Source organism: Ascaphus truei, chromosome 1, assembly GCF_040206685.1.
Source record: "Ascaphus truei isolate aAscTru1 chromosome 1, aAscTru1.hap1, whole genome shotgun sequence".
NCBI lineage: Eukaryota > Metazoa > Chordata > Amphibia > Anura > Ascaphidae > Ascaphus > Ascaphus truei.
The window spans coordinates 168,375,587-168,401,801 of NC_134483.1; the positions used below are offsets into that span (position 1 = coordinate 168,375,587).

The 26,215-nt window shown below is 40.9% G+C and overlaps 1 protein-coding gene across 2 annotated transcripts in view; it reads right to left on the minus strand.

The window, feature by feature from the left end:
* Positions 1 to 1,211: 1,211 nt before the first annotated feature.
* Positions 1,212 to 26,215, minus strand: part of ABHD17B (abhydrolase domain containing 17B, depalmitoylase) — a 32,249-nt gene continuing 7,245 nt past the window's right edge. For both annotated transcript variants that reach the window (XM_075598028.1, XM_075598039.1), the window contains exons 2-4: positions 20,551 to 21,025; positions 4,751 to 4,930; positions 1,212 to 3,463 (exon numbers count right to left, since the gene is read on the minus strand). In XM_075598028.1, the coding sequence (XP_075454143.1) occupies positions 3,244 to 3,463; positions 4,751 to 4,930; positions 20,551 to 21,017 (867 nt within the window). In that variant the 5' untranslated portion in view covers positions 21,018 to 21,025 and the 3' untranslated portion in view covers positions 1,212 to 3,243. The remainder of the gene's footprint in view (positions 3,464 to 4,750; positions 4,931 to 20,550; positions 21,026 to 26,215) is intronic.

The following is a 26,215-nucleotide window of genomic DNA, read 5'->3' on the forward strand; positions in this document are numbered from 1 at the left end:
AGTCCCACTCATTCTCCCTCTCAGGGCCTGCACTCACACCAGAAACCAACGTGTGGGTGGAAGAAAGGGAGTACTATCTGAGAGCAGCCAATTTACAGTATAGAGGAAAACATCCACCTGCAGGCTAACAAAATTACAGCGACAGGTCTTTCAGTGTGTCAGTGTTCCCCCCAACTAATTGACATTACTGTCCAATCTCAACACTATCATAACTGGTTCATTTTTATCACATACACACTTTACAATTAAAAATCATTCTGACTGTAAATATTTTTCAGATAGCATGGCATACCAGCACACCCTATAAAAAACACAATTTAAAAGCTAAGGGAAAGCCAATACCTTCTCAGAGGTAAATCCCTGGTGGAAGGGTCAACTCACAGTCAAGGACACCACCAAGATTCCACACACGGCCAGAGTTTAGCAGCTTAAAGAAGCCTAAGAGATTTCAATAGTGGTATACACATTTACTTTATGAAGAACTCCAGTGTTGGTCTGCTAAACGGTATCTGAGAACTACAATGAATAAATCTGCTTTTCTGCAGGACCAATATGACTACTAGAACTTTGAACTATAATTACTGTGGTTAGATTGATTACATTCCTGCTGACTGTACTCTATAGCAGTTAAAGAGGCCATCCCTCCTAGGAGGAAAGTGGGGAACTAATGGTAGTCAAGACTTTAAAGGTGTTTTATCTGGGTGATTGATGCCGCTTTTACCCACACCTGACATCTAAGTATTTAAAGTAGTTTTAAAATATTAAAGGTAGTTTGCAAACAGTGAGCCGAGACATAGGAGGGGTTCGGTTTCCTCTAGCTACGTTTGTCTGATGTCATTGTGTGTTTAACGAGGCAAAGACCACCTCTCTCCTCCCCTTATCTGTATTGGCTCTCTGATAAAGGACACGGTGGGATAAGAATAGAACATTTCCTCGTTGAGAGGCTCACCAAAGAATCACTAAATTTTCCAAAGAAAAAAATAGCCACCGTTTCGCTTTAAATGTAATGAATACTGTTAAATTGTTTGGCTTTGAACTCAAGAAATTACTCGGAGGGCCCACAGGGTTTTTCTGTGTGGGCAGACTCATCGCATGTACTTGGTGTACTCAACACCAATAACGGATTTGTTGTTTTTGTCAGCAAGAACCCCCCCCTGAAAGCTTGAGATGACTACATTTCAACATGCAGTTAAATAAAAAGGTGCAGCAAAGAGTTGTAGTAGATTTTACTGGGTAACATCTGAACCAATGCAAGTCTGTAGAATACATATTAAATTGTATGCAATCCCAGACAGCCACAACATAATAATCCATTCACAAATTAAAACGACATATCCTTAATTTCAGTTGCATTCATCATTGAAGGTTTATTTAAAGCAAAACTTGTCAAAGGAAAGGCAACTTACAAAAAAATAAAATAATGGTACTACATTGATACAAAAAACATAACATTCCTTTTTAAGTTTTCCTTTGAAAAATAATCTGGAGAAAAAAAAATGCCTATACATGGATATAAAAAAGAAAAATGCAATTATAAACGTCAAAAATGAGCTTGGAGAACGACGCCCAGTTTGTTTTCTGTGAAGTACAGTATATGACAAAATCATACCATGTTGACCCTTTACTGCCAATAACTCCTTCAACACACTGCATTGAAAACGCGCCCATGCTCCAACTGACATTCCAGAAAAGAATCAGCGCTAGCTAGTAGGCGAATGTCAAATGTATCACAGTGTTAGAAGCTCGCTGCTTTAAATGTCACTAACTTCGTGTTACTATGGATCTTCAATGGTAAACCTATCTATGCAAACCAACTTCTCAGCTAAAGATTGGCACTGTGTGAATGGCACAGGGAAGGGTCTCGCTTTTCACCAAAATTCTCTCTCGGCAAGCAAACAGATCGCAGTGACATTATTCCCCCATATCTTTTTTATATCCTCTTCAATTACACTGGTACCAGCAAATGTGGTGTTGGCGCCTGCGGCAGTCAAGGGTTTGCGTTTAGCCAACATTACTAGGCAGCATGTCTACCAAAACTCTTCCACAGTAGACATTCGCTTCAACCAGGTAAAACAAAAATGTAAATGTCACATACCAAGACTTGTAGCATTCAGCAGTGGTTCACATAATTGCAAACAGACACAAACAAAATAATAATAATAAAAAAAAAAATGTTGCATTTCTAGTAACATGATTTGGATATTACAATTCATTTTTCATACAATAATAAAAAGTGCAATCAATATTTTTAAACTAGATGCTCCCTATACTACAGAGTCTTGTCTACTCAAGTAAACTTCAGGTACGTACAAAGTGTAATGTATTCCTTCCGTTTCGAATGATTTGAAAGCATTGGTGTGTAGTAACAGCAGTACAGAATCCTTAGAAGACAGTTGTACAAAATTCCATGGAAGAAGTCACAGTAAGTATCTTGAGATGTTAACCATTTCAGTGCAGAAGGGGCGTGTAACACATTTGCTTTGTAGACCCCCTCCAAGCCCTGACCAGACTAAAGAAAACATGTCAATGAAACCGTTTCACTGCAGAGGCGCTTGGCAACACTTGTATCATCCTACTGATATATGAAGTGTCATTTCATTAAATAACCCGAAACAATTATTTTAATACGCAAGTATGATGAGGGTTTTTTTTTTTTCTTTTTTTTTTTTAAGTAAGTAAACCTTATTTTTTTCATATATGATTAAACTTGCTAAAAATATGTATTTGTTTGGGGTGGATATTTAGTAGCGTTAAGACAGTTTGGGAGTACTCAAGTCTGTGGCAGGATGTGTAATGGCTAGCAATCCCCCAACTTCTAAATGTGATCAAAAGGGAATAAACATCAATATACCCTTTCCTCACGGGCTGATAACTTTGCACATCCTAAAGAAGTTCTTGGTTTTTTTTTTTGTTTTTTTTATACATTTTGCACACGATTAGTAAATTACAGAAGCCGACTGCACAGTAGTGTTATCCCAGATTGTAACACTGGTATAAAAACCTTCATTACCGATGTTAACAAATCATTACCTGTAAAATCTGTTAAGGCAAGCATCATGATTTGCAAACAGACCTTCAGGTTTTAGGCTCTTTTCTATGGCTCACAGTCCAGCAAAAGGAAGAAAAAAAAAACCAAACAAACATGGTCAGTTAACCCCTTCATAGCCCGGGAGACCTGCAATGCATTGTGGGGAAATGTGTTGCATACCTCTCTTGCCCTAGGAAGTTAATTTACAAAGTAGTTTACAAATTTACTAGCTCGTGTGCGACAAACTGTTTTAATCGCTCGAGGTACTGTCCGTAAAGTTCCACGTCGTTGTGTCCGGCACCTTCCACCCACAGCGGCTCCACCGGTCTCTGGCAGCGCTCAAACAACGCCAGGCCGTGTGAAAAGTCAATGACTTCGTCTTCTGTGCCATGGATGATCAGGACGGGGGACGTGATCTTGGAGATTTTGTCAATGCTGGAGAAAGGAGGTAAAATAGGGACAACGGATCAGCAGCAAATATGAGTCGTTTTGCAGTGTAATGTGGGGTGGTCCACTCCTGCACCCCCCCCCCCCGCCCCCAAACGGGGTTAAGTAAAACATTGTTCTTTATTTTCATATGCTCCAACCACGTCTGTGACCCTTTCATTGGAGACAGACTACAACACAGAGAAGTAGAAAGGGAACAAAGGGGTAAGGGGATCGCCAGCTTCCTCTACTCCCCAAAATCTTACAATTACATGTACACGGAGAATGATTTTCCTATCGCTTACTGAGAAATATTAGACATCCCTGACACACAAGCCTCTTTGAATCCCCTCTATCAATTCAATACTAGTGTACTGAACATATCCACTAGTTCATTTTTTCCATTGAACCAAACTAAAGCAGATTATATATGGGAATCTTAATGGAACAATCCATTTGTAGGAGCAGACAGAAAGATTAAATGTACTCCCTCCCTAAAATATGGTAGGAATTTACAAAGCACTGATAAGGGATATTGCAACTCGATCAGAGTCAACTGCCATTTACTTGTAATTTTAGATCGAGCACCAATAACCCCCTTAGCAGAGCTTCAAGAACCCCCCCCCCCCCCATGCAGCCCTCCAAACGGCTCTGTGTCAGACTCTACAGGACCTATTCATTAAACTATACATTTTTAGTGGACAAACCAAGCGACAGGCACATACAATAAAAGTAGCAATAAATAAAATGTTAACATAGCATTCAATAAGATTTTTCATTACAGAAACATTGTATTAGGACACCTCAGTTGCACACACTTTAACAACAGAGGATTCTGATATAGGATTCAATTTGTAACATTCAGGGCTATGGAACTACACGGTCTTAGAAATAAAAATAAATAAAAAAAGTTACTAACCCACACTAAGGCTCAGTCCCATTAACCCGAATGGGATTTAAGCAATGGCTGGCTGGGCACCATTTTCCTAATCTGGGCCTTTGAGTTCTAAATCTGATCTATAGATGTGATCATGTCACTGGGACATTTTAGCTCATCTCGTGATATCAGATTCCTGTGAAAAAGCTATTAAACATTCTATGTTACTATTCAATGGCAGGTAAAAAAAAGTCCTGTATCTACAAATTATTTACTGCTCACTGAATTCTAAAGTCTTTGAGAGGCAAAGTCGGAAATGGATGAAAACGGATGTAATGCACTTCCAAGGTTAATACAGACCTATTATAAAATACGTATTCTTTGGCATTTCTCCGTTCTGAAACACGTGTATTACTTACTTGGGGAATGCATCAAAGCAATAAGTCTTCTTGGTGTCTGGGAAAGCTACGCGCATCCCTGAGGTTAACGGAGAGTGAAGAACGACAGCAGCACTTTCGAATCGAGCAGCAAGATCCACCGATGGGACAGTCCCTATGCTCTGGCCGTATATTATGACATGCTCAGGACGTATTCCATACCTAATTAGACCGAGAAGAGTGAATCACTTATGAAGTTTATATCATTTCTAAAAAAAAAAAAAAAAAAAAAAAACCCGCTTACAAACACTACAGATGTGCATTATTTGTGAAGCGCTGACAATTTTTATTTGACTTGAGCTTGAAATTGCAACTGGACATATATCACCCTGCGTCATTCTCCCCAACCCCCTCCCCGCCCCCACTATCCAGCTGTAACTCATGGATGAAGGATAAGGTTCATTTTTCCCCAAGCCACTGATTGCTCCCGCGCCTGTCTTTCCAAACAGAAGACATACGTTAAAAAAAGTAGCTCCCCTATTTCATTTTTGTACACAGAATGGGGAACCATGGGTTTCCGTCGTTTAAAAAATAAATAAATATAGCGCTGGTCAACTCATTAGGTCCTCCATAGTCCCAATCCTGTTAAATAAATAAAAATAAAATTGGGGTGCTTTGTGCCTTTAAGAGTGGGCAACGAGTGCTGGTGATCGTATAAATTCCCCTGTAATGAAAGTCATGATGCATTGCAAGTGCACGATGCGCTACATGAAGTACTCAGATTTTAATTGGATTAAGCTACTGCACTACGCAATTACACGTGTGTGTGTGCGCGCGCGCTCGCATAAATAATAGATCTTGCAATTAACTACATAAGTCATTTGTGCATTGACGGAAAAATCTTTAGCAGCTTTAATAATGCAATGCAGATTGAATCTTTTGATATAGACTCTGGGTGATCAATAACAGTCTGCCATCTATCAATGGCAGGTGAATTACGGTCACATGCAGGCTGAGCCGGCTTGCAACCTTCCAGTGAAGTTTGCCCAATAAATCTGCGCAGGTTCAAGGTTAGATTTGGTCGCATCGCTACCACTCCCCAGCCTCAGACAGAACCTCATTATAGGGTGTAGGCGGAAACTGATGAAGGCTTTATTGGTGTCTTTGATATGTATTATTTGCCTCAATAAGTAAAATCAATAAACTGCAAGATGCAAAATTAAAGAATATAAAAATGGCATTGGTGTGAGATGGGGGAGGGGGGGAAGCAAAAGTCTGATCTAACTGGTAGACTATTAAGAAAAAAGTCACCCCATACAATCTTAAATAATACAAACGGTTTCCCCCACACTGATGTGCAAAGAGGGTTAAGTGAGGAGGGCAGTGGCTTTGAAGCAGGTTAACCTGGTTCAAATCACAGCGTCTACTTTAATTTTAGTGTCCAAGACACAAGGAGATAGATTGTACACACCACACAGCAGGGACACATTGTGCCTGCAAAGAAAAAAAATATAATCATACAACGGATGTAAGTCACACAGCAAGAACTACATAAGGATGCATTTAGTCCAATTAAAAAAAAAAAAAAAAAAAGAAGACGAAAGAAGGAGACACAGAATCAGGAATCATTTCCCGTGGTACAGAATGAGGTCAGTTTCTCAAGCTTTGCCTGAAACAGGGAAACCCAAGGAGGAGCTCAGATAGCGATACCATAAAATAAAGTGCAATTTCTTGTTAAACTTGTGGCTTTTCCATTCACGCCAAACTCTTCTGCTTTGAATTAAAATTCCCAAGTGCCGTATTCTGTCGGTATCTTTACTCCTCCCTTCGAGGTATAAGAAAGCCCAGTGGTGGGAGAGTATTAATAAGCCATCGATAGGCTAGAGGTAAATTAGAACCGCTCGCATTTATTTTTCTTTTAGCAGGAATATTACCAGGCGACGCATCCCACAGGTCAGCTTCCCTGCTGTTCCACATCACTTCTGCTTCTCACTGCCACCCAGCACCCGGTGGTTCCACAGCCCACTCTCACCACTTCCTCAGGGGTATTGTTGGAAGGCTAACGTTGGGCGAACTGCTCACGTGACAGGCCCTGCGCTCCCTTGAGCTCTTGCGAGCCTCTGCTAAAGCCGCTCTGATTGCGGCTGCAGGGGCTCACTGCCGAGCACCTGCATGGGTCAGCGCATAAGTGCTGACCATGCCCGGCCTTATGATAAGCGAGTATGTATTCGTATGACATTTTCACAGTGTTGCATCAGGGGTGACGCCAACTTTTTTCCCTGCGACCCCTACCGGCGGTCACCTCACGCCCCCCTCACCCCGGCTCCACGACGTCACGTTGCCATAGCAACGTGATGTCACGACGCCATAGCAACGTGACGTCACGACCGCACAGCATCATTTGATGTCGCGTTGCCATGGCGACACGCTTGGAGCCATGGTAAGTAAAGGTTTACATAGACCCTGCAGCTCACCCGGCACTTAATTTAAGTGCCTTTGGGAAGCGCACGGGGCCTCTGCCTGCGGGTGGGCGTATGGTTTACAGTCTTGCGCCCCGCTGTTTTACACCATTTGCAAATATTTAGTCAGTGTTCTTCATGTGAGGTTTATATGCATTGCATTTTGCATGAATAGCAAATATTTATTACAATTTTCAAATGATTAGACTACACTTTGATATATCCTCCTTATAGTGGTTATACACTGATTTTCCAAGTTGTGTGATCCCAGAAAGAGGACCCTAATCTTTCCATCATTCCTTCTACTATTTAGCACTGGAATTATTCATAGAGTGCTACTGCGTATGAACTAAAATATGTATATGGACCAGTCAAGTGTGGAGAGGAGTTGTGCCGACTTCCCTAGCACAGGGGAGCTGAACCAGGGACAGAACATTAAGCACCGCGCCCCACAGAGCAGCCGCAGGTCCTTTTAGCAAAGACATTAAAAAAGGAGGAGTCTCCTTTATTCAACTTCAAAAGTAACCAAGATGAGGGGAGGAGGGGGTGTTAAAAAAAAATAAAAAATAAGTGACATTTTGAGGCCTTTTCATGTTGCCGGTAATCGTTTTCTTTGCTTTCTATGTACTGATAATTGTGTATAAATTACTTTTACGGTCTCTAAAAACAGCTTCCTCCAAGTAATACTGACGAGATGTCCGTGAATAAACAAAGAAATAAATACATTTATCTTCCTTCTCCCTCCCCCCCCCCCCACCACACACAATTTGATTATGTGAACCAATGACAACAATGTTTCAGTAGGGTATTTCAGTGTTCACCCTCACCAGACTTTTACTTTTAGTAGTACTAAAAGTAGTACTTTTACTTTTTGTCAGTAGCAAATTGTTTGTTCTTTTGCATGACGTTGCATAGGAGATTTAACAAAAGAAGAAGTCTCTTTATCAACTTGGATTGAGCTTTCTACCACAACAGTTTCCGTTAATAAAAAAAATTAAAGGATTTCCTTCTCAGCAGCGTGACATGTCTAACTGTGGCAGGTCCCAATATCTGTACATATAAGGACAGCATTACCATCTGAAGATGATCCCTTCAATTACAAAGCATTCTGCTGAATTTCTAAAGCACACAAGGGGTCAATGTTGCCGAGTACCCTACACAAATCCATAATCCCTCCTAAAAGTAACCAACTAACAAAACCAAACGTCTAATAAGAACCACTTTGTACAGTGTGTCTCACACAAAAAGGACTCAAAGTGCTTCACAATTACAATATAGCATGTGGTACGCAGCGATGTACATATTTTACAGCGTCCCAGGCACGGCGATTTTGCAATCTAATTTTGGTGCCTAAGGCACAGGTAGATAAAGGGACTTGCCCAAGGTCACAAGGTGCCGACATTGGGATGTGAACCAGACTCCCTCGGTTTATGTTAAGCCCCTGTGGTGGCTGCACAGAGCATTCATATTTCTTAATGACTATGACAAGACCTCCCGAATTTTATTGCACCAAATTGCTTTCCGCTTTCAGGTAGTTTGCATTGCGTGTAATGCCTTCATTTAAGCTTTTTCATTTTCCAGGTCTTAATCCCATAGGTTTCCTTGTGTCTATAACCAAGAGGTTTATTTTTGTTTTACCCTCATTTCCTGTTGGGAAGTAGTTTCATACAGTTAGTACTCAACAAGGAAATGCTTTGTCACGTCACTCCTGATACAATGCATCATCACAGTATAAAACTGGTTGTTCTGCTGTTGCTCCTACTTCACCCAAAAAAAAAAAGGAATAAGAAAGAAAAAGCTTCCGGGTCGATTGAGTTATAAGCAGGACACAAAATAGCAGCCTGACACAGGCCAATAATTATTGTTTGCAGGCTGATCGCTCCCAACATCTGCCAGCTTTGTCTGGTTAGTCAAGCAGCTCCCAGGACCTCGCCTCTTCTTCAGTGGGAGTGCCATTTCCCATTCAGGCAGCATGGTGTCTGAGCTCCTGCTTACCAAGTATAATAATCTATGAGCTACTGAAAGGAATATATATATATATATATATATATATATATATATATATATATATATATATATATATATATATATATATATATATATATATATATATATATATATATATATATATATATATATATATATATATATATATATATATATATATATATATATATATATATATATATATATATTACACACACTGAGTTACTTTATGGTGAGTAAAAAAAGTGACAAAAACCCTACACAGCAAAGCAAATATGCAAATGTAAATACAGCTGTATGCTCATCTGCATGTCTTAGGCAGGTCTGCAACCCCGCCTTTCCCCATTATCACCCAGCACACAGCACTTCCACTGCAGCAAGGGATTCTGGGAAATGACATGCAAATGAGCACACAGTGACACTTTTTGCTTCAAAAAACATTTTTAACATGGTTCCCTATAGGCTTACGCTTGCTGCATGGTCACAGCTTTGAGCACAGCCAGGGTTACGGTGCATAGCCAGAAAATCCACCCACAGACAGCCGTTTCGACCTTAATGGGTCTCATCAGTGTGGGGTTGATTAACTGGCTATGCAAAGAAGCTAAAGGATGGGGTTTACCATACTGAGTTAAGTTATGGTGTGTAAAAAAAGTGACAAAAACCCTCCACAGCAAAGCAAATATGCAAATGTAAATACAACTGTATGAGAGATATAAAAAATATATAATATATATATATAATTTTTTTTCTTCAATCTGTTGGCCCAAGATTTGGCAGCCATTTTGTTTCCCTTGAAGGGAGAATTTAAGCCCAGTAACTTCAATGGTGATTATCACAGGAACCAGTGGCGCACCCAGTCACTGATAGATATTTCAGCTCTGGTGGGGGGAGGGGACCCCTTCATTCCCACACGGTTTAAAAATAAATAATGTAGGGGGATTGCTGCTGTAACCACTAAAAACCACAATATATAAACTCTACATACAGAATGCAACCCATGACTTGTGTAACATAACCAGACAAAGGTTATGGAAATTTGGGAAATGCATCTCAAGTCATGTTAAGACTGGAAAATACACAACTATAGCGCTACACCATAAACAAATCAAATATATAATAAACGTTTATAAATAACCTAATGTAACAAACATTCCATCAAGAAATATATATACATATAAAAAGAGAACAAGTTTAGAGTGATTACTTAAAATTAAAGTCCTGCAGCCATGAGTCCTCTGGGATTATTCAAATCCCACAGACAGCCCTTGCAAAATAGAGTCCTCCTTGGTGCTGGTACTCTCTCATGCACAATGCAGGTCATAAAAATAGAGAAATTTAGAGAACAGTGTATAGTAACAAACTAGATTATGGACAAAATCACCTCTGTGCCATTTATAAAACCAAATACTTTGACACCAGATATATCCAATGGTGAAGATGGTAACCATAGAGTCTCAACACCAATTATTGAAGCATTAACAGCTCATTTCCGTACCGTAGTGGATACCAATCAATTTATAAATAACCCTTTGTACAAAAGTATAGGTTTAATGCACCGTCTACGTGGACATCCGAGCAGAGAGTTGGAGCATTCTGCACGCACAGCTGAGGCAGCGATCCTAGTAAGTCCGGAGAGAGGACACCCATAAAGGGCCCCTACTACCAGGCTTAAAAAAAGGTTGGAAGGCATTGAAAGGTCAAGGAAATTTGTGAGTTTTATTCCAAGTTTTTGTTTGTATGTGTTTCATTAGATTTTAGCATTTAGCAGTTCTGTGCGGTTTTCATTTTTCTTTTTCACATATCACTGCTGAGATATTTTTTCATCCGTTAGTGGAGCAAACGCTATTATCATGTCATGTTAAGCCTGTTTTGGATTGCAATTTCTTTGGACAGAGGATGAATAATTAAGAGTCATCAGGGCTGAAATTGCTGGCGCATTGATTGGATCTGAGCAGACGCATGCAGGGGCATGTACAGGTCACCGGATATTTATCATAAATAATAGTCATACTTTTGAATCAAAACAATCATTTTCCATTGGAACAATGTCACTTTATTTATAATTTGACACGCCTGTTCCTTAAAGAAAATGTAAAGGCAAACTCCCCAATTACAAGAATTTGTAACCTAAAGGCTTCCATTTAAAACACAACGACAACTAGGTTATTATACAAAAAATAAGGACTATGTATTCATACATTGGCAGCTCTGTATGTCACAGTGTATCCGACACAGACAGACAACTTTCCCCACCCCCAAGAGCAGGTAGTCCTGGAGCGCTCTGCCTCGCTCCCTCATCCCATGCACCTCGCTCCTAGCTATGTCAATTCTTCTCCCCCCACCCACACAGCACATTAATATAATATATATACACATCTGCTGTGTCACCTAATAGAAAAGCCAGGTTATACCTAGTGGCCTTATGAGTACTTGTCTGTGAAACATAAGTTACATTTCTGAGCACCCTGCAGTTTCCAGAGCTGCACATATGGGGGTGCACTCCCAGGGCACACATCAAATCAAATAAAGTTGAGGGGCGGCGGGTAGAAGTGGGATTTTCTTTTATAATGTATGAAGGTTTCTTCTGCTGTTCAACTGTCATTGGACCTATTCGTGACATACAATATGCAAAAAGCAGGTCTTTGTGCAAACTATAGATTGAAAGTATCGAAAGGTATATATATATATATCTGTGTACATGGGAGGTAAGTAGTGCTATATAGAAAAAAAACAAAATAAAAATAAAATAGTCACAGTGCACTCATGAATTACCATTTATTTAAAAACTTCTAAGCTGGATGGCAAAATATAAAAATCGCCGATACTGTCCTTCTCAAAATATGTCCCTATCCATAGGAGTCCCTAATCATCCATAGTACAGTGATAATCTGCACACAGGCTCATTAAATTGTCAGTATGATACGTAATGTACATTGGTAGGACAGGTTTTCAAACCTAAAGGGAACGGTGATAGAAGGGGTAAATCGGGCTGCTCCAGAAGAAGCATGTTGGTGAGAAACACGCGTAGAACGGCGTTTCCAGCATGGAGGAGTGAGCTAAACTACGGTCCGACAGACTTCTGGGAAACTTTGGCCTGTCAATCCCTTGGTGGATGAATGATAGTGTCTCTCGGAGGGCGGCTCTTCTGTATTTCTTTTCATGCGGAAGGCTATGGACTGTCTACACAGGACTTAAGTGGTACAATTTTTCCTGCCCGATTGCTTGGTTATCTTGCACCTTGCCATTACTAATTTCCCCATCTCTCCCCTTTATCTGTATGTGATGCGTGCGCAAGTGCTACTGTGTGTGCAAAATGATTGGTGAACAAGCATGAAGTCTTTCACAATGACAATGAGGAAAGATCACCTATACCAGAAGTGGCCAACTCAAGTCCTCAAGGATCACCAACATAGTAGCTTAAGGATATCCCTGCTTCAGCACAAGTGGCTCAGTCAACGACTCCTCCATTGTCAATGACAGCCAACTGTGCTGAAGCAGCAATATCCTTAAAACCTGACCCGTTTGTGACCCTTGAAGACTGGAGTAGGTCATCCCTGACCTACCATATACAGTTTACCCACGTCATTCATTGTTTACTAAAAGGGAAGTGTTCCCTTTAGGGTTGCAAACCTATTCTGCCAATTGTACATTAAGTGTGTTATGTATCATACTGACAATTTAATCAACCTGGGGGCGGATTATTACTGTACTATTGCTGATTAGGGACTCCTATGGATAGGGTAATACTTTGAGAATAATGACAGTGCCACTTCACCTCGATTTTTATTATGCGATTTGTAAATGTGTCCATCCTATTAGGCGGTTTTGATAATTGTAGATAATAATAATAAATGGTTATTTAGGAGTGCACTGCAAAGGGGGTATGTATTTGTGGCGACAGCAGGGTGTGTATGAATCCCTCCAATGAACAAAAGGACCTTATACTAGTGGTGTGTTGATTAAATTAAATATAAATGAATGATATATAGATATAGACACACAAAAAACAGTCCCCCATTAGTCACCCTTCTAAAGAAGTGAGAAGCAGAGGGTCCCTGGAATTGAACGGCATTAACTTCATCTTTGTGGACCCCCTGGCTCACGAGATACATACTGGGAAAGGTAGCACTGGTACTTCTTGGCATTTAAATCCCTGTGCACGCAGGCAATATCATCTGTCGTGTCTTATGGCCAGTGTAATGCAAGTGAACTAAACCCCATTTTGTTTCCCCTGGAAGGTATTCCACAGACATCACCTTCCTCAGTATGTATCTTGGAAACCAGGGGGTGTCCGGAGCGTAGATGAGTTTCAGTTCTAAAGACTCCCTGGCTCCCACCCATGTATGAAAAAAATAAAAATATAAATATATATTTTTTTCATTAAAGCAGCATTTTATTCCAAATCCTGTGTTTTTTTTTTTTTAATAAACCAATTGTGTAATATTACATTATACATTTTCTTTATACCCATATAATGATTTTGTATGTATTAAACTTCCTGAAGTTGCTAGAGCAATGATTTAGGAAGCTACACCATTTCCGCTTTCGAAATAGGCAGCCATATTGTGTGCCCTGGGAAGCAGAACCGTTGCCATTCAATCACAGGAGAACGGATCGATCAGCAGCTTAGATGGTAGCAAACCCGTAAAGGCAAGGAACGGTTCAGTTTATTAAAATCGGGCAAGAGGAAATGTTGCTAAAGACTACGCTTATAGTGCCGGCGACGTCAGGGTTCGGTTGCTTGAAAAATCAAATTGAGATGACTCCCAGCGATCGCGACCAAGCCGACCTAAGCGCACGCGACGGCGGCAATGCATTTGTTTTGATGCGACGTCGCGTCGCTGGCACAATAAGCGCAGTCTTAGCTGTAAGATACTGTATTTACATGGCAAGTACAGGTCTACAATAATTATTTAATAGGATAAGAATTCCGAAGGACCGAAAGGAAAGGAAAGCATCACTGCTAGGGTGATGGAATCCTTCTAGGGAAGCCCAGTACATTGCCCAATGTGTGGGACTGCTTCTTTAATGTGAAGTTTTTATTAGGTGACCTTCAGTGTCAATGTATCCTCCCAGCTACGTAGAGTTCAAAGTTATGATATGCGACACGGATGCCAGGAATATCCTGGGGCAGAAATGACATTGCCAAAATAGCAATATGGTGACTCCCTTGTGCATTTAAAACATTTTTTTTTAAATTTAAATACAGATCAACTAGGCAGATCAAAAAGATTTTAAACAACTGTGTAATTGAATCTTTCGAATGAAGACAAAAATCAAATATCACTCAGAAACAGCAAAAAAAAAAATGGAGCCCTCAGAATTTTTTTTTAAAATTATTTATTCTAGTTAAAAAACAAAACCCATGAAGGGCAGGACATAGTGCGGGAGCAAGATATGAACACACGTTAAACCCGTAAAGGCTTCTGCAAGGAACGGCTGCTTTAAAAAGGTGTTGCCTTTGTTCAATCTTGTGAAAAATTATTATATATTGTTTCTAGTTGGGAACACTGAATTCAAGTATATAAATCAGATACTTATGTTTTCTGTTAGACTATCTCATCAACAAAAACATTAAAGACTGTAACCCCATCAAAGGGCATTTGTTTACTATGGAAAAGGTGTTCTTGTTCAATGTTGTGTCAGCTACCTTTACCTTATAATGTATGTGCCACGTCCTAATAGGGTTTTTCTTGTACAGCGCAGTCAGTGTACTTAGTACTGTACATAGAATTTTGCAGGCAGAATGTGTCCCTGCCCAGATGAACTTACAATCTATGTTTCTCTCCCTGTGCCTCACACACCAAAAAGTGACTTGCCCAAGGTCACGAGGAGTTGGCACCCGGATTTGAATCAGGCTCCCTGCTTCAAAAATCTGTGTCCTTACTCACCTCACTCATCTTAAGAAAGGAGACAGACAGACAGACAGACAGACAGACAGACAGACAGACACACACACACACACTTTAAAAAAAAAAACCAACACAAGAAATTCTTGTTAGAAAGGTGAAGGTGAAACTGTAGTGGGCCAAAGGTAGTGCAATTAAACAATGTTTTCAGGTCATTGCCTTCTATGGCCCCTTTTTAGCATGGTGGATAATAGGGAAATAGTGCAAAACAATGAATTCACTTCTATTGAAGCGAATAGAAAAAACTGTATTCTTAACTGGGTTACCTAATCCCATCATAATGCATGAGGGGTAAATAGCAAAGCTTCAGATGGTTGGTAGAGAGTAGCCTTGTTCAGTATGGACTCCACTGAAGGTGCATGAAGGTGGACTCAGGACTTGCTTTATACTGCTATGCAAAGGGTGCAGGATAGCATAGCACAGAGGTGCGCAAACTGGGGGGCGCGGGCGGTTGCAGAGGTCCCACGCTCTTCCCCCGAGGCCTCTGCAACAATAAAACTTAACGGGATTCAGACGATGCAACACGTCTCCATGGCAATGCGGCATCAAATGACACCGCGGGATCATGAGGCATGACGTTACAGGCGTTAAATGATGCCGTGGGTCACGTGACACCGGAGCAGGCAGACAGGGGGGTGCAGCAGGAAAAGTTGGCGCTCCCCTGGCCATAGCACATTAACATTCCTAATACAATTACAACTAATAAGAAAAATAAAAATAAATAAATCAAGTACTATTATTATTACAGAGGCTGGTGTTCACAGGAACACTTCACAGCAATTAAAGCAGCAATACTTCTTTCCAGCATTATTATTATTTGTATATGTAAAGCATGTGAATGTATAAACGGCTGCTTAAACTGTATCCTGGACTGCACGAGGAGGCCAGGGGTCCAACCACTATGTATGTATGTGAGTCTTGTTGTACCAATTGCTTTTAAAACTAATGTGTTTTAAACCCCACTGACAACGTGCCTCACTTTCTCTACCTACTCCCCCCCCTACTACCACCACTGGGGAGAGTCCCCATCTGATGCCCAAGACTGGAGTTAGAATCCCACGTTGGTTGCAAACAAAGAAGAGTCTACACTGGGGGGAGATGCAGATGGGTTAATTTAACCCCAAAGTTACCAATTTCCTGCAAGGACTCACACATGGCCGTGTGAGTACAGATATATTTATATATTTATTTCAAAACCCTCTAAACCACCATTACCTGTTGTTGGGAGTGACTGGAATTGCTTAAAGAAACCACATTACCGTGTCCGCTTGCACATGGCCGTGTAAGTGTATTTAATATTTTCACCAACCCCCAGCAATATTGTTGTAACCACATTAATTTTATTGTATTTTATTGTTTTTTATTGTCAAATGTTTTTCTAATCCCACGCTCCCCCATTGCTTGTATGTCTCTGAATGTATAAATCTGCCTTCTTACCTAAATCTGGCAACCGTTTTGTGCTCCTATTATAAAATCTGTCAAAATCCTGATTGTGTGACCAAGACTTCGGATATAGTACAGGCGCAACGTCACACGCCTGTACTAGAAGCGATCCGTGGCCTGTATGATTGAGTGACAGGAGGCATAGCGAAGGCGTGCCCGTGACGTCACGTGAGCGGTTCGCCCTCATTGGCTGAGCTTAACACATAATGGCTGCTTCAGTAAGTGTAACTCAGCAGCTAGAATGTATCCTTATATTACTACGGTAACATTATCTATTGTTACAATTTACAGCTCAAACTGCTGGGAACATTTGCTACAAATTATTCCAAAGAGGAAAGTGTTGCAAAATCTTGCACTGCTTGGGAGGTGGGCTAAAGCCGGCTGTAGAAATCAAGGGATGCTTTAGAGCAGGGGTGAGCAAACTTTTTATGCCGAGCCCCCCTTTTCATCTATGAAATTTCTCGGGCCCCCCTGCCTAAAGTAATCAAAATCACATGACGTCAGTGCACGTGAGCTGGTTCAGCCAATGAGGACGCACCAGCTTTGTGACGCGTCCGCCACGCGTCTACAATCTCCTGCAGCCAAGTTCACAAATCGCTTGGGCTGCATGCGTGCGCGCAGGCAGTCTACTAGTATTGGATCACTGTTTATTTTATTGTTTGCTGGCATCGGGTAATATGTTTTTTTCTGGTGCACAAAGGCAATATATTTGAGGGGGCATTCATCCACCTCTTTGCTACATCCCTTCCCTCTCCCGCACCCCTTTTTATCCTTCTCCCATTTGCTTTCCCCAGTGTCATCCACTCCTACCTACCAGTTTTATTTATCATTTATTTATTCCCGTTTTAAATGTTGCCCAGGGATCAGGGACCCCCATAACCAAACTCAAGGGGGGAGTGATGAATCTCCCCTGCTGATCAATACTCCGAAGTGACCCCCCTGACACAAAGAAGAACCATCAGCCCCCCAAAACTCATCCTCCCAAGCCCCTCAATTCTGCCATCTCTGCTTGACCTTCATCCCTCTGTTTAGCCATTGTGTCTCTCCCTCCCCCAGTGTCTCTCTCTCTCACCTTCCCCCCCCAGTGTCTCTCCCCCTCCCCCAATATGTCTCCCACCTCTATGTCTCCCCGTCCCCCAATATGTCTCCCACCTCTCCACATCTCTCTCCCCAATATGTCTCCCCCTCCCCCAATATGTCTCCCACCTCTCCACATCTCTCTCCCCAATATGTCTCCCTCCTCTCCACATCTCTCTCCCCAATATGTCTCCCCCTCCCCCAATATGTCTCCCACCTCTCCACATCTCTCTCCCCAATATGTCTCCCCCTCCCCCAATATGTCTCCCACCTCTCCACATCTCTCTCCCCAATATGTCTCCCCCTCCCCCAATATGTCTCCCACCTCTCCACATCTCTCTCCCCAATATGTCTCCCACCTCTCCATGGCTCTCTCTCCCCCTCCCCCCAATATGTCTCCCACCTCTCCATGGCTCTCTTTCTCTCTCCCTCCCCCCAATATGACACACACACACACACACACACACACACACACACACACACACACACACACACACTTTCAAGCCTGCTTCAGTCCCCCATGTACGCTGAAAACTGGGACAGGAGGAGGAGGGGCTGTCTGTGTACAGTGAGAAGCCCCGCCCCCACAGCAAGGCAGACATCACACAGAAGCAGCCTCTGCACAGAGCTTCTGGCCGCCCGTGCACAGCTCTGCCCACCCCCAGGTTTCCCCGCACGCAGCCCGCGCCCCCCCTACATAATCTTGCGCCCCCCCAAGGGGGCGTGCCCCACAGTTTGCGCACCGCTGCTTTAGAGCAAGCGACAGAAGCCCAATGCCAAATCCAATATGACAAAAACACACAGTAAAATACTTATATATTCTCTTGAAAAAGGGTAATTTAGTTTAACCCTTTGACCAAAGCGTTGTAAGCCTGTGAGCCACGACAAGGCAGACACCTGTTCGCAAGTCCTAACACTACCAGATAAAATACTAATATACCTCTATTAGGATTAAAAATCTCATTTACCTCTATTAGGAGGGACAAATACCAACATTGGATCTATATCCAGCAGAATGAAAAAGACCTGCTGACTTGGGAAGTGGGGAGGTGCGGGCTTAAAACCTGGGAAGGAGGAGCCACTAACTTCCAACAGCTGAAAATAAATTAACAAACACACAGAACCCCAGCAAGCTCTTTTTGGGAACCCCTGAGCCCCCACAAAATATATATATGTATATAAGTGTCAAAAAGGAGAGCTATTGAGCGTGGCAAATGTGATGCTTTAGAACTCACTAAAAATGGAATTAAAAGTTGAATAAAAACAATAAATAGTGACTTATCCAATACTACAGAACCGATTATTATTTTTTTAGAAAAAGCCCACGATTTCCCATGCTTTGCCGCATGTACAGTAGATACTGGAGAAAATAGATCATGTTGAAGTTGCTAATAAAGTCAGCCAAACATTCAAGGTAGAGCAAATCTCTTTCAATGCATGAGCACAGTACAAAGACATTCCTTCAAAAAACACAAAAAAAAAAGGGGTGTAGGACAGACAGGTTCTTTTCTAACAAGCTGAGAAATGTGGACAGACCAGCCACAACAGATAGAGATCTACAAAATAAACACCATTTAAAACAGATGCCAAAAGAAAGTACACACTGTTTGACATTTACACAGTAGGTGTAAATAAAACCGGTGTAGTCTACTTCTGCATATCACTCTAAGCATTTCAGCTAACAAAAGTCATTTACACTTCAAAATGTATTCAGCTTTCCTCTAACTGTGGTACTTTCCGTGTACAGAAAAGCCAGTTTTTTTTAGATTTTAAAAAGTTCAACAAATTTGTTTAAAGCTTCGTTTAAGAGATCCCCATTTGCATTTTCCAAAGCAATTGACCTTTTTTACATTTGATAAGCTTTTGAAATATTAAGTGTCCGGGTTAAAACAAAGTTCTCCCAAGAACCCAGTGCAATTTTACCGTGGTAACCTCAGAAGCTAGAAATTAGGGGTTAAAAAAAATAAATCAGGGTGTTAAAACCCCCTATGAAAAGCAGGACATGCCCAGGGGGCAATATAATAACATTATAGGAGTTAAACCGCATGTAGACTTCTGTGGGGGTGGGGAGTGGGATTGCTGTGTTAAGGTGTTAGCTCCATTTATCCCATTAAAAAAAACGCCTCTATGTTGGCCCCAAGGCCATATTCTCAATATCAGTGGCAAAAACGCCACCGATTACCTGAGGGCACAAGCAATAATAAAAATAAATACAAATACAAAATGCCGTATATTTCTAGGGAGGAGTAAAGACACAGGCACTGAGTGGGAAACCTTGTGACCATGGACAAGTCGCTTTACCTAAGGCCATAAAAACATAGATTGTAAGCTCATCTCTGCAGGGACTGTAACCATTCGATGTGTTGCATACTGCACACTATACCGCAATTGGGAGAAAAGTGCTATATGAAATAAAGTTATTATTATTAGATGAAAAACAGAGCATAGGCTGGTTTATAATTCTATTAACACATCACCGACAACATAACTGGAAGATTTCTTGACTATGAAAGACTATCATAATTACTATTCATCACACAATCCAAAAGACATAAAAAGGACTCATTCAGGCAGTGTCTCCCAGAAAGAAAATGCTCAGCCTACATATTGTTACTCAAGTGCGGCCGTCTCAGAACCTCAAGCATCTAACCTGCCCAGAAGGATGTTACCAAAAGTGATACCAGCTACAGTATATCATTAAAAGAAAGATTCTGTACATGTGGAGTATGAAACACTGGGTGCCAAGAGACAGGTACTACTTAAAAATAACAACTGCTGTATCAGTTAAATAAAAAATAAAAAAATCTCTGCGTCATGGAAAGAGAAAGCAGAAAGAGAAAAGAAGAAAAAGAAAGATATCTGTACCTGTATTAGGATAAAAAGAATCCCTCTCTGTGACTACCCAATGTCGTGAGATGTACATGCCACTACTGTTACAGTACCATTCTCAGTTCCATGCAACTCTTACCTGGTCCTAAGAGCAATCCAAGCAGCTTCAATGTCCGCGTACAAGTTCTTCTCGGTTGGCTTCCCAGAACTTGACCCGTACCCAGAGTAATCGTAAGAGAATATGTTGCAGTTAATCCGAGAGCCCAGACCTATATAAAAGCTGCTCATCTGACCAAGGTCAACAGCATTCCCGTGAGAAAACAGCAGCGTGTACTTGGCGTTGGGAGAGCAGCGCACAAACATGCAGGCAATGCGGTTCCCCCGGCTGGTTCTAGTCATGAAACACTCGATGGCATCCTTTTCCCGGGAGGAGTACTGCCAATCCGCTCGCTCAGAGAGATGAAGTGTCCAGCGACTGCCGCTCTCGTCGCATATAAGAGTGTAAGTCGGGTCGGGAGGCAGAAAGGCAAGCTTTGAGGCGATCTTGCCCGGGCACGGAGGGCAGCAGAAGAGGCAGCACAACTCGCTGAACGAAAGATTATTCATCTTGGTTTCTGGGAAGAAAAATAGACATTTAATTTACTGTAATGGTTATATAAAACAGTGTGAAGCGGAAACTAGGTAGAGCATGAAGGCCAGATTTCAATTATACAGCCCACTTTAAACATATATACTCTTCTTGTGGCAACACTAAAGCCGCAATCCACACTCAAACTGACCATATACAGTATGGGCAATGGAGATGGTGGCGTTGAACTGACGTAAATGAGCTAAATTATATATATTTTCCCCTCAATAGGACAGCCATCACTAAAACAAGTCACTGTTAAAGACATCAAGAAAAGAACTTCATAATAGTGATAATTGTTAACATGTGGTGTGGATCGGGCTCAGTACAGCGCTGGTTACCATGGCCACTGAGGGCTTTGTCATTTATTATTATTTTAACCTTTGTGAAGTCTGAAAATCTGCAGCTGAGGAAAACAAAAATAGAAACATTTTGTATGTTGTGCTGCCTTCAGGTAGACAATCTCTTCACAAAAGAAACCATACTGAAGACTTTGGCAAAGTTAACAGAGGGCCACTTAAAAACACAGCCATAATAAAAAGCAAAAAACAGCGCCAACGTCATCTCTGGGTTACTAAAGACCCAGCAAAGATTTGAGTCTGGTGGCTCACCCGTGAGCTTGTAAACCATGTGTCTGGCTCCAAAGCCTCACATTATTTCTCCCCTTTATTCTGAACTTGCCCAAAGCAACACAAGAGCTTAAGGATACACAGCTTTTACAAGGAACAGCAATTGTGTATTTCATGGACATATGTTTTGAACTACAAAAGGAATGATCCAGTCTATAGAATATGATCTATTGTGAAACAATAGTTAAATGTGGAGGTGGTGGAAAACCGATTTCAGGTACATTATCTGTCCAGGCACCATCTGCTCATCAGTCACGAAACAAAAAGAAACAAACAAGGGGGTATGCACAGTACAAATTTTTGTCTCTCTTTAGCTGGGACACACTGCGCCGAGACAGACCAAATACTTGCAAGTTAAACCAGCATATGTAAACTTATGCTGCACCATCGAGCACACCGTCCAGCACAAGTGACATGTGCCTTCTGCACCTATTGGGCATCTAGTCACGTATATTAATGCTGTGAAACGCTAGGTACATTAATGGCACTATATAAAGACATACATACAGCTGGGCTGCCATTCTGCTTCTGCCAATCCACTTGCTCATTGCTTTTTCAAAGGGAACAAATTGGTGAAAATTTACCAGAGTGAATGTTTTTAAGGAAGCAGATAACGTTGTTCCTGTATAGGCTTTTTGGCCGTTACGTGGAACTGCCCCTTTGACAGCCTGCCATCCGTAAATTGTCGCTCAAACGTGACTTTGCTGAACACCCACTAAATAAACACACGTGCAATGACCCATGTAACGTGACACAAAAATGTATATTTGTAAGTAAAACCTTTATTTACATGTCAAATACAGTATGTTTGCTGCTCTATGGGTCTGGCTCTTGAAACATGATTACAAATGAACAATTTGAGCATGGATGTTGACTACAAGAGCGATCTTTAATATATTTAAGACATGACCTCTTGAATCACTGAATTATTTGCACGGTCCGGTGCCGACCTAAACCTCTATTGGGATGTGTAACAACACATTGCAGAACAATGCCAAAAGGAGAAGATGCTAAAATAATCAGCCAACAATTGGGTTAAAAAGGTCTCCTTTCACATTGTATTCGTATTGGGGGAGGATGGAATTAATATAGGACACTAGAAAGAGCCATGAGTATCTGTAGACTTGAAGAAAATGGATGCGCATCACAAAGCACTCACACCCAGGAAGAGTGCTGTGCTTACAGGGACCAATGATATGGGACTCCAGTTACAGACTCCTAAACACCCAGAGGTGGAATGTATCAGCCTTACTTTGCCAGTGACATATATAGTCACTATTTCATTATTATTTGTTTGCATTTTGTAACCGGTCTGACTGTTTTTATTGGTACCAGTTCCTTTTGCATATTTTTTTTAGTCAAGCTTCTTTCATAGATTTCTTTTTCAAAACACACGCGCGCACACTTATGTATTACATATTTTGGGACTATAGAACCATCTTTATAAATTATAAAATGTATACCCTGCTTTATAGCAGATATACATTTTGTTGTGATCTTTGTACACTTCCAGCTCCCAACAGTGCACACTACACAGAGCAACCATGAAGAACCGGGAGCACACACTGAACAGTTCTGCAATGCCGATTCCAGATGGTCTCTGGCCTCAAAAACAATTTGTAGGGATTCTTAAGGAATAGCTGGATTATGTGGACTAAACCTGTTCGGCATATTAAAACAATGACTTGCTTCAATACATGTGAACGCAAGTGTTATCCTTACACAGCCTCCTTGTTTGACAAGGATTTTTATAGTACTATTTCCATGCAGTAATAAACATTTCATAAAATAAAAAAAGGTATCCATTGCTTGGCTTTCCTACATATCCGACTTACACATTCTGTAAATCTTAATGACATCCATTACATGTAAACCACTGTGCAGTAAGACTATAGCTCATTGTCATTGTTTCTCAAGAAACAGGTTGCAATAAAACAGTTGTAAATCAGAAGGATTATCAAAAAAAGATGTGGAAACCTCGCTCAAAACCCCAAATATATATAGCTGCGTGCCGCCTGGGAATGGGTAGGATAATACAGAATAGGTGTACTATGTTGTCTAGACAAGGCACACAAAGAAGGTCCCAAATAATGGCACACTGCAAACCAAGATAATGATATATTAAGGTCAAAAAAGTGCGGCTGAATATTGGCAGTTAAAATCAAATTTATTAGTAAACATAGTGGTAAAATAAAACATAGATCCTAGTTCAAGAGAATAGAATATATATGGTGTCCCCTAGGATGGAGTTGTGTGTGTGTAACTGGTTTTTAGTATATCCAGTAAGTAGATACACCTTGACTCTACTTACTGGATATACTAAAAACCAGTTACACACAGAACTCCATCCTAGGGGACACCATATACCTGTATATCCTATTCTCTTGAACTAGGATCTATATTTTATTTTACCACTATGTTTACTAATAAATTTGATTTTAACTGCCAATATTCAGCCGCACTTTTTTGACCTTAGTATATCATTATCTTGGTTTGCAGTGCGCCATTATTTGGGACCTTCTTTGTGTGCCTTGTCTAGACAACATAGTACACCTATTCTGTAAATCAGAAAGATGCAGCGTATTAAACGTTCAAATTAGTTTTGGCGTCAAAGCTCATTCCCGAGCAGCGACTGAATGGCTTCTCTCTGAATAAAAGCTATATTAGGAGCATGATTTCAAATCATTTGGATGATAGTTTGTAGACACTCCATTGAGAAATTGGGCCCAAACTAAGAGACTAGTGTTATCTTTACATGTGCCTTTTAATGAATGTAGAAACTAAATGATACACACTACTAGAGGATATAGAACACGTTAGTAGTCTATTTAAAAAACATGTTTGGTAAAATAACACCAAATGCCTTTTGCAGTCAGGGTGTATTTGTGCAGTTTTTAGGTACAGTACTGTATAATTTCTCAGCAGTCTGCTCACAGGAGACACTTTTTGCTGTCAAATTAGGTCCGCATGATATGATTACCAAGAAGAAATGTAACCAAAATAACACAGTGCTAATCCAATTACATTTGAGCTCAGGAACACTAGGAAGCGATAATCCTAAAATATAAATTAATCCCCTTGTAAAACAAAAGCTTTAAAATCCCAGGGTGAGGGTTTAATCAGTGGTCAAGAGCTAAAACAATTAACTGGGAACAATAAAAACAAAAAAAGGAAACATGTATATGTACGGTTTCTGAGGACCGTTGGGGGATAAGAAAAAAAAATTACAATCAGATGGTAAAATCACGTAGAGAAACATCTAGTAATAATAAATCACTACCATTATGGACGTAAAAAGGTTAAAAATGCAAGAATCTCTAAACTGCAAAAAATATATAATCACTATACACAGCATAAAGAGATTTATGAAATCATAATAATAGCATGTTCTTGTATCGCGCTGCTCGTTTTACGTAGCGCTTTACAGAGACATTTTGCAGACAGTCCCTGCCCCGTGGAGCTTACAATCTAGGTTTTGGTGCCTGAGACACAGGGAGATAAAGTGACTTGCCCAAGGTCACAAGGAACAGACACCAGAAATTGAATAGGCTCCTCTGCTTCAAACTCAGTGCCAGTCAGTGTCTTTACTCTATGTTCTCTGCACTGCAAGATGTCAAATGTCAGAAGTCACGTCGATGACATGATGCCCCTGCTACATGTACATTCACTATTGCCCATTTCCGAGTGGGCACCATTGGTTAGGATGAAGGACAATGCATTTCGGGGTCTACAAGGAATAGAGAGGAGAGCAGAATATAGTAGAGGGGTTAATTCACTGCTGCACTAGCTACGCATTGTGCCCCCGGCCGCAAAAGAAAGAAGTGAAAGAGGGAAGAGGACAAAATGCAAATAAGAGTAATAACTATGAAATTACAATATTGTCTCACCATTCTTTAAACAAATATATGCCTTTAAAAAAAATAAAAAAAATAGATATACATGTATATGGTACATGGCTGTTTATGCATTCACTTTGCGTGTAAAAGATTGGAGGGTGGAAGTTACTAGAGAGATTTAACAAGCGACGTCCCTCCCTCTAATCTACTGGCAGCAAGTGCGAGTTAACAATTTGTCTGATCAGAAGACACACTCCTTATAAAAAGGAGGATTTCAGGGTGTGCTGTTAAAAGGCTCACTCCTACAAGCACACCGTCTAACCATTTCATGGTCGCTTAGCTTAGATATGGATATTTTGTGAGAATTACAGTTAACAAGGAAGCCGTGTGTGCCCTAAACATCTTCATGGCAACCCCAGATTCAGTGAGCATAGAGAAGCACTCACGTGGACTTGTGCAAAAAGCAGGTCACTTAATAACCACTGATCAACATTTCAGGCCCATACCCTGGACCCCTCTCAAGATGTGGGTTTAGCATGATCTATGTCCCAGTTGGCACCCATGGAAGCTCTACTATTTTTCCGAGTGCTCCCTTCTCATTTCTACCACAGATTCAGATCTGTTATGCACCTATTCTCGCTCATCTCAGGCTTTATATAAAAACATTCAGCATACATAAACGTACATTTGTCGATCACAGTTATGTCACAT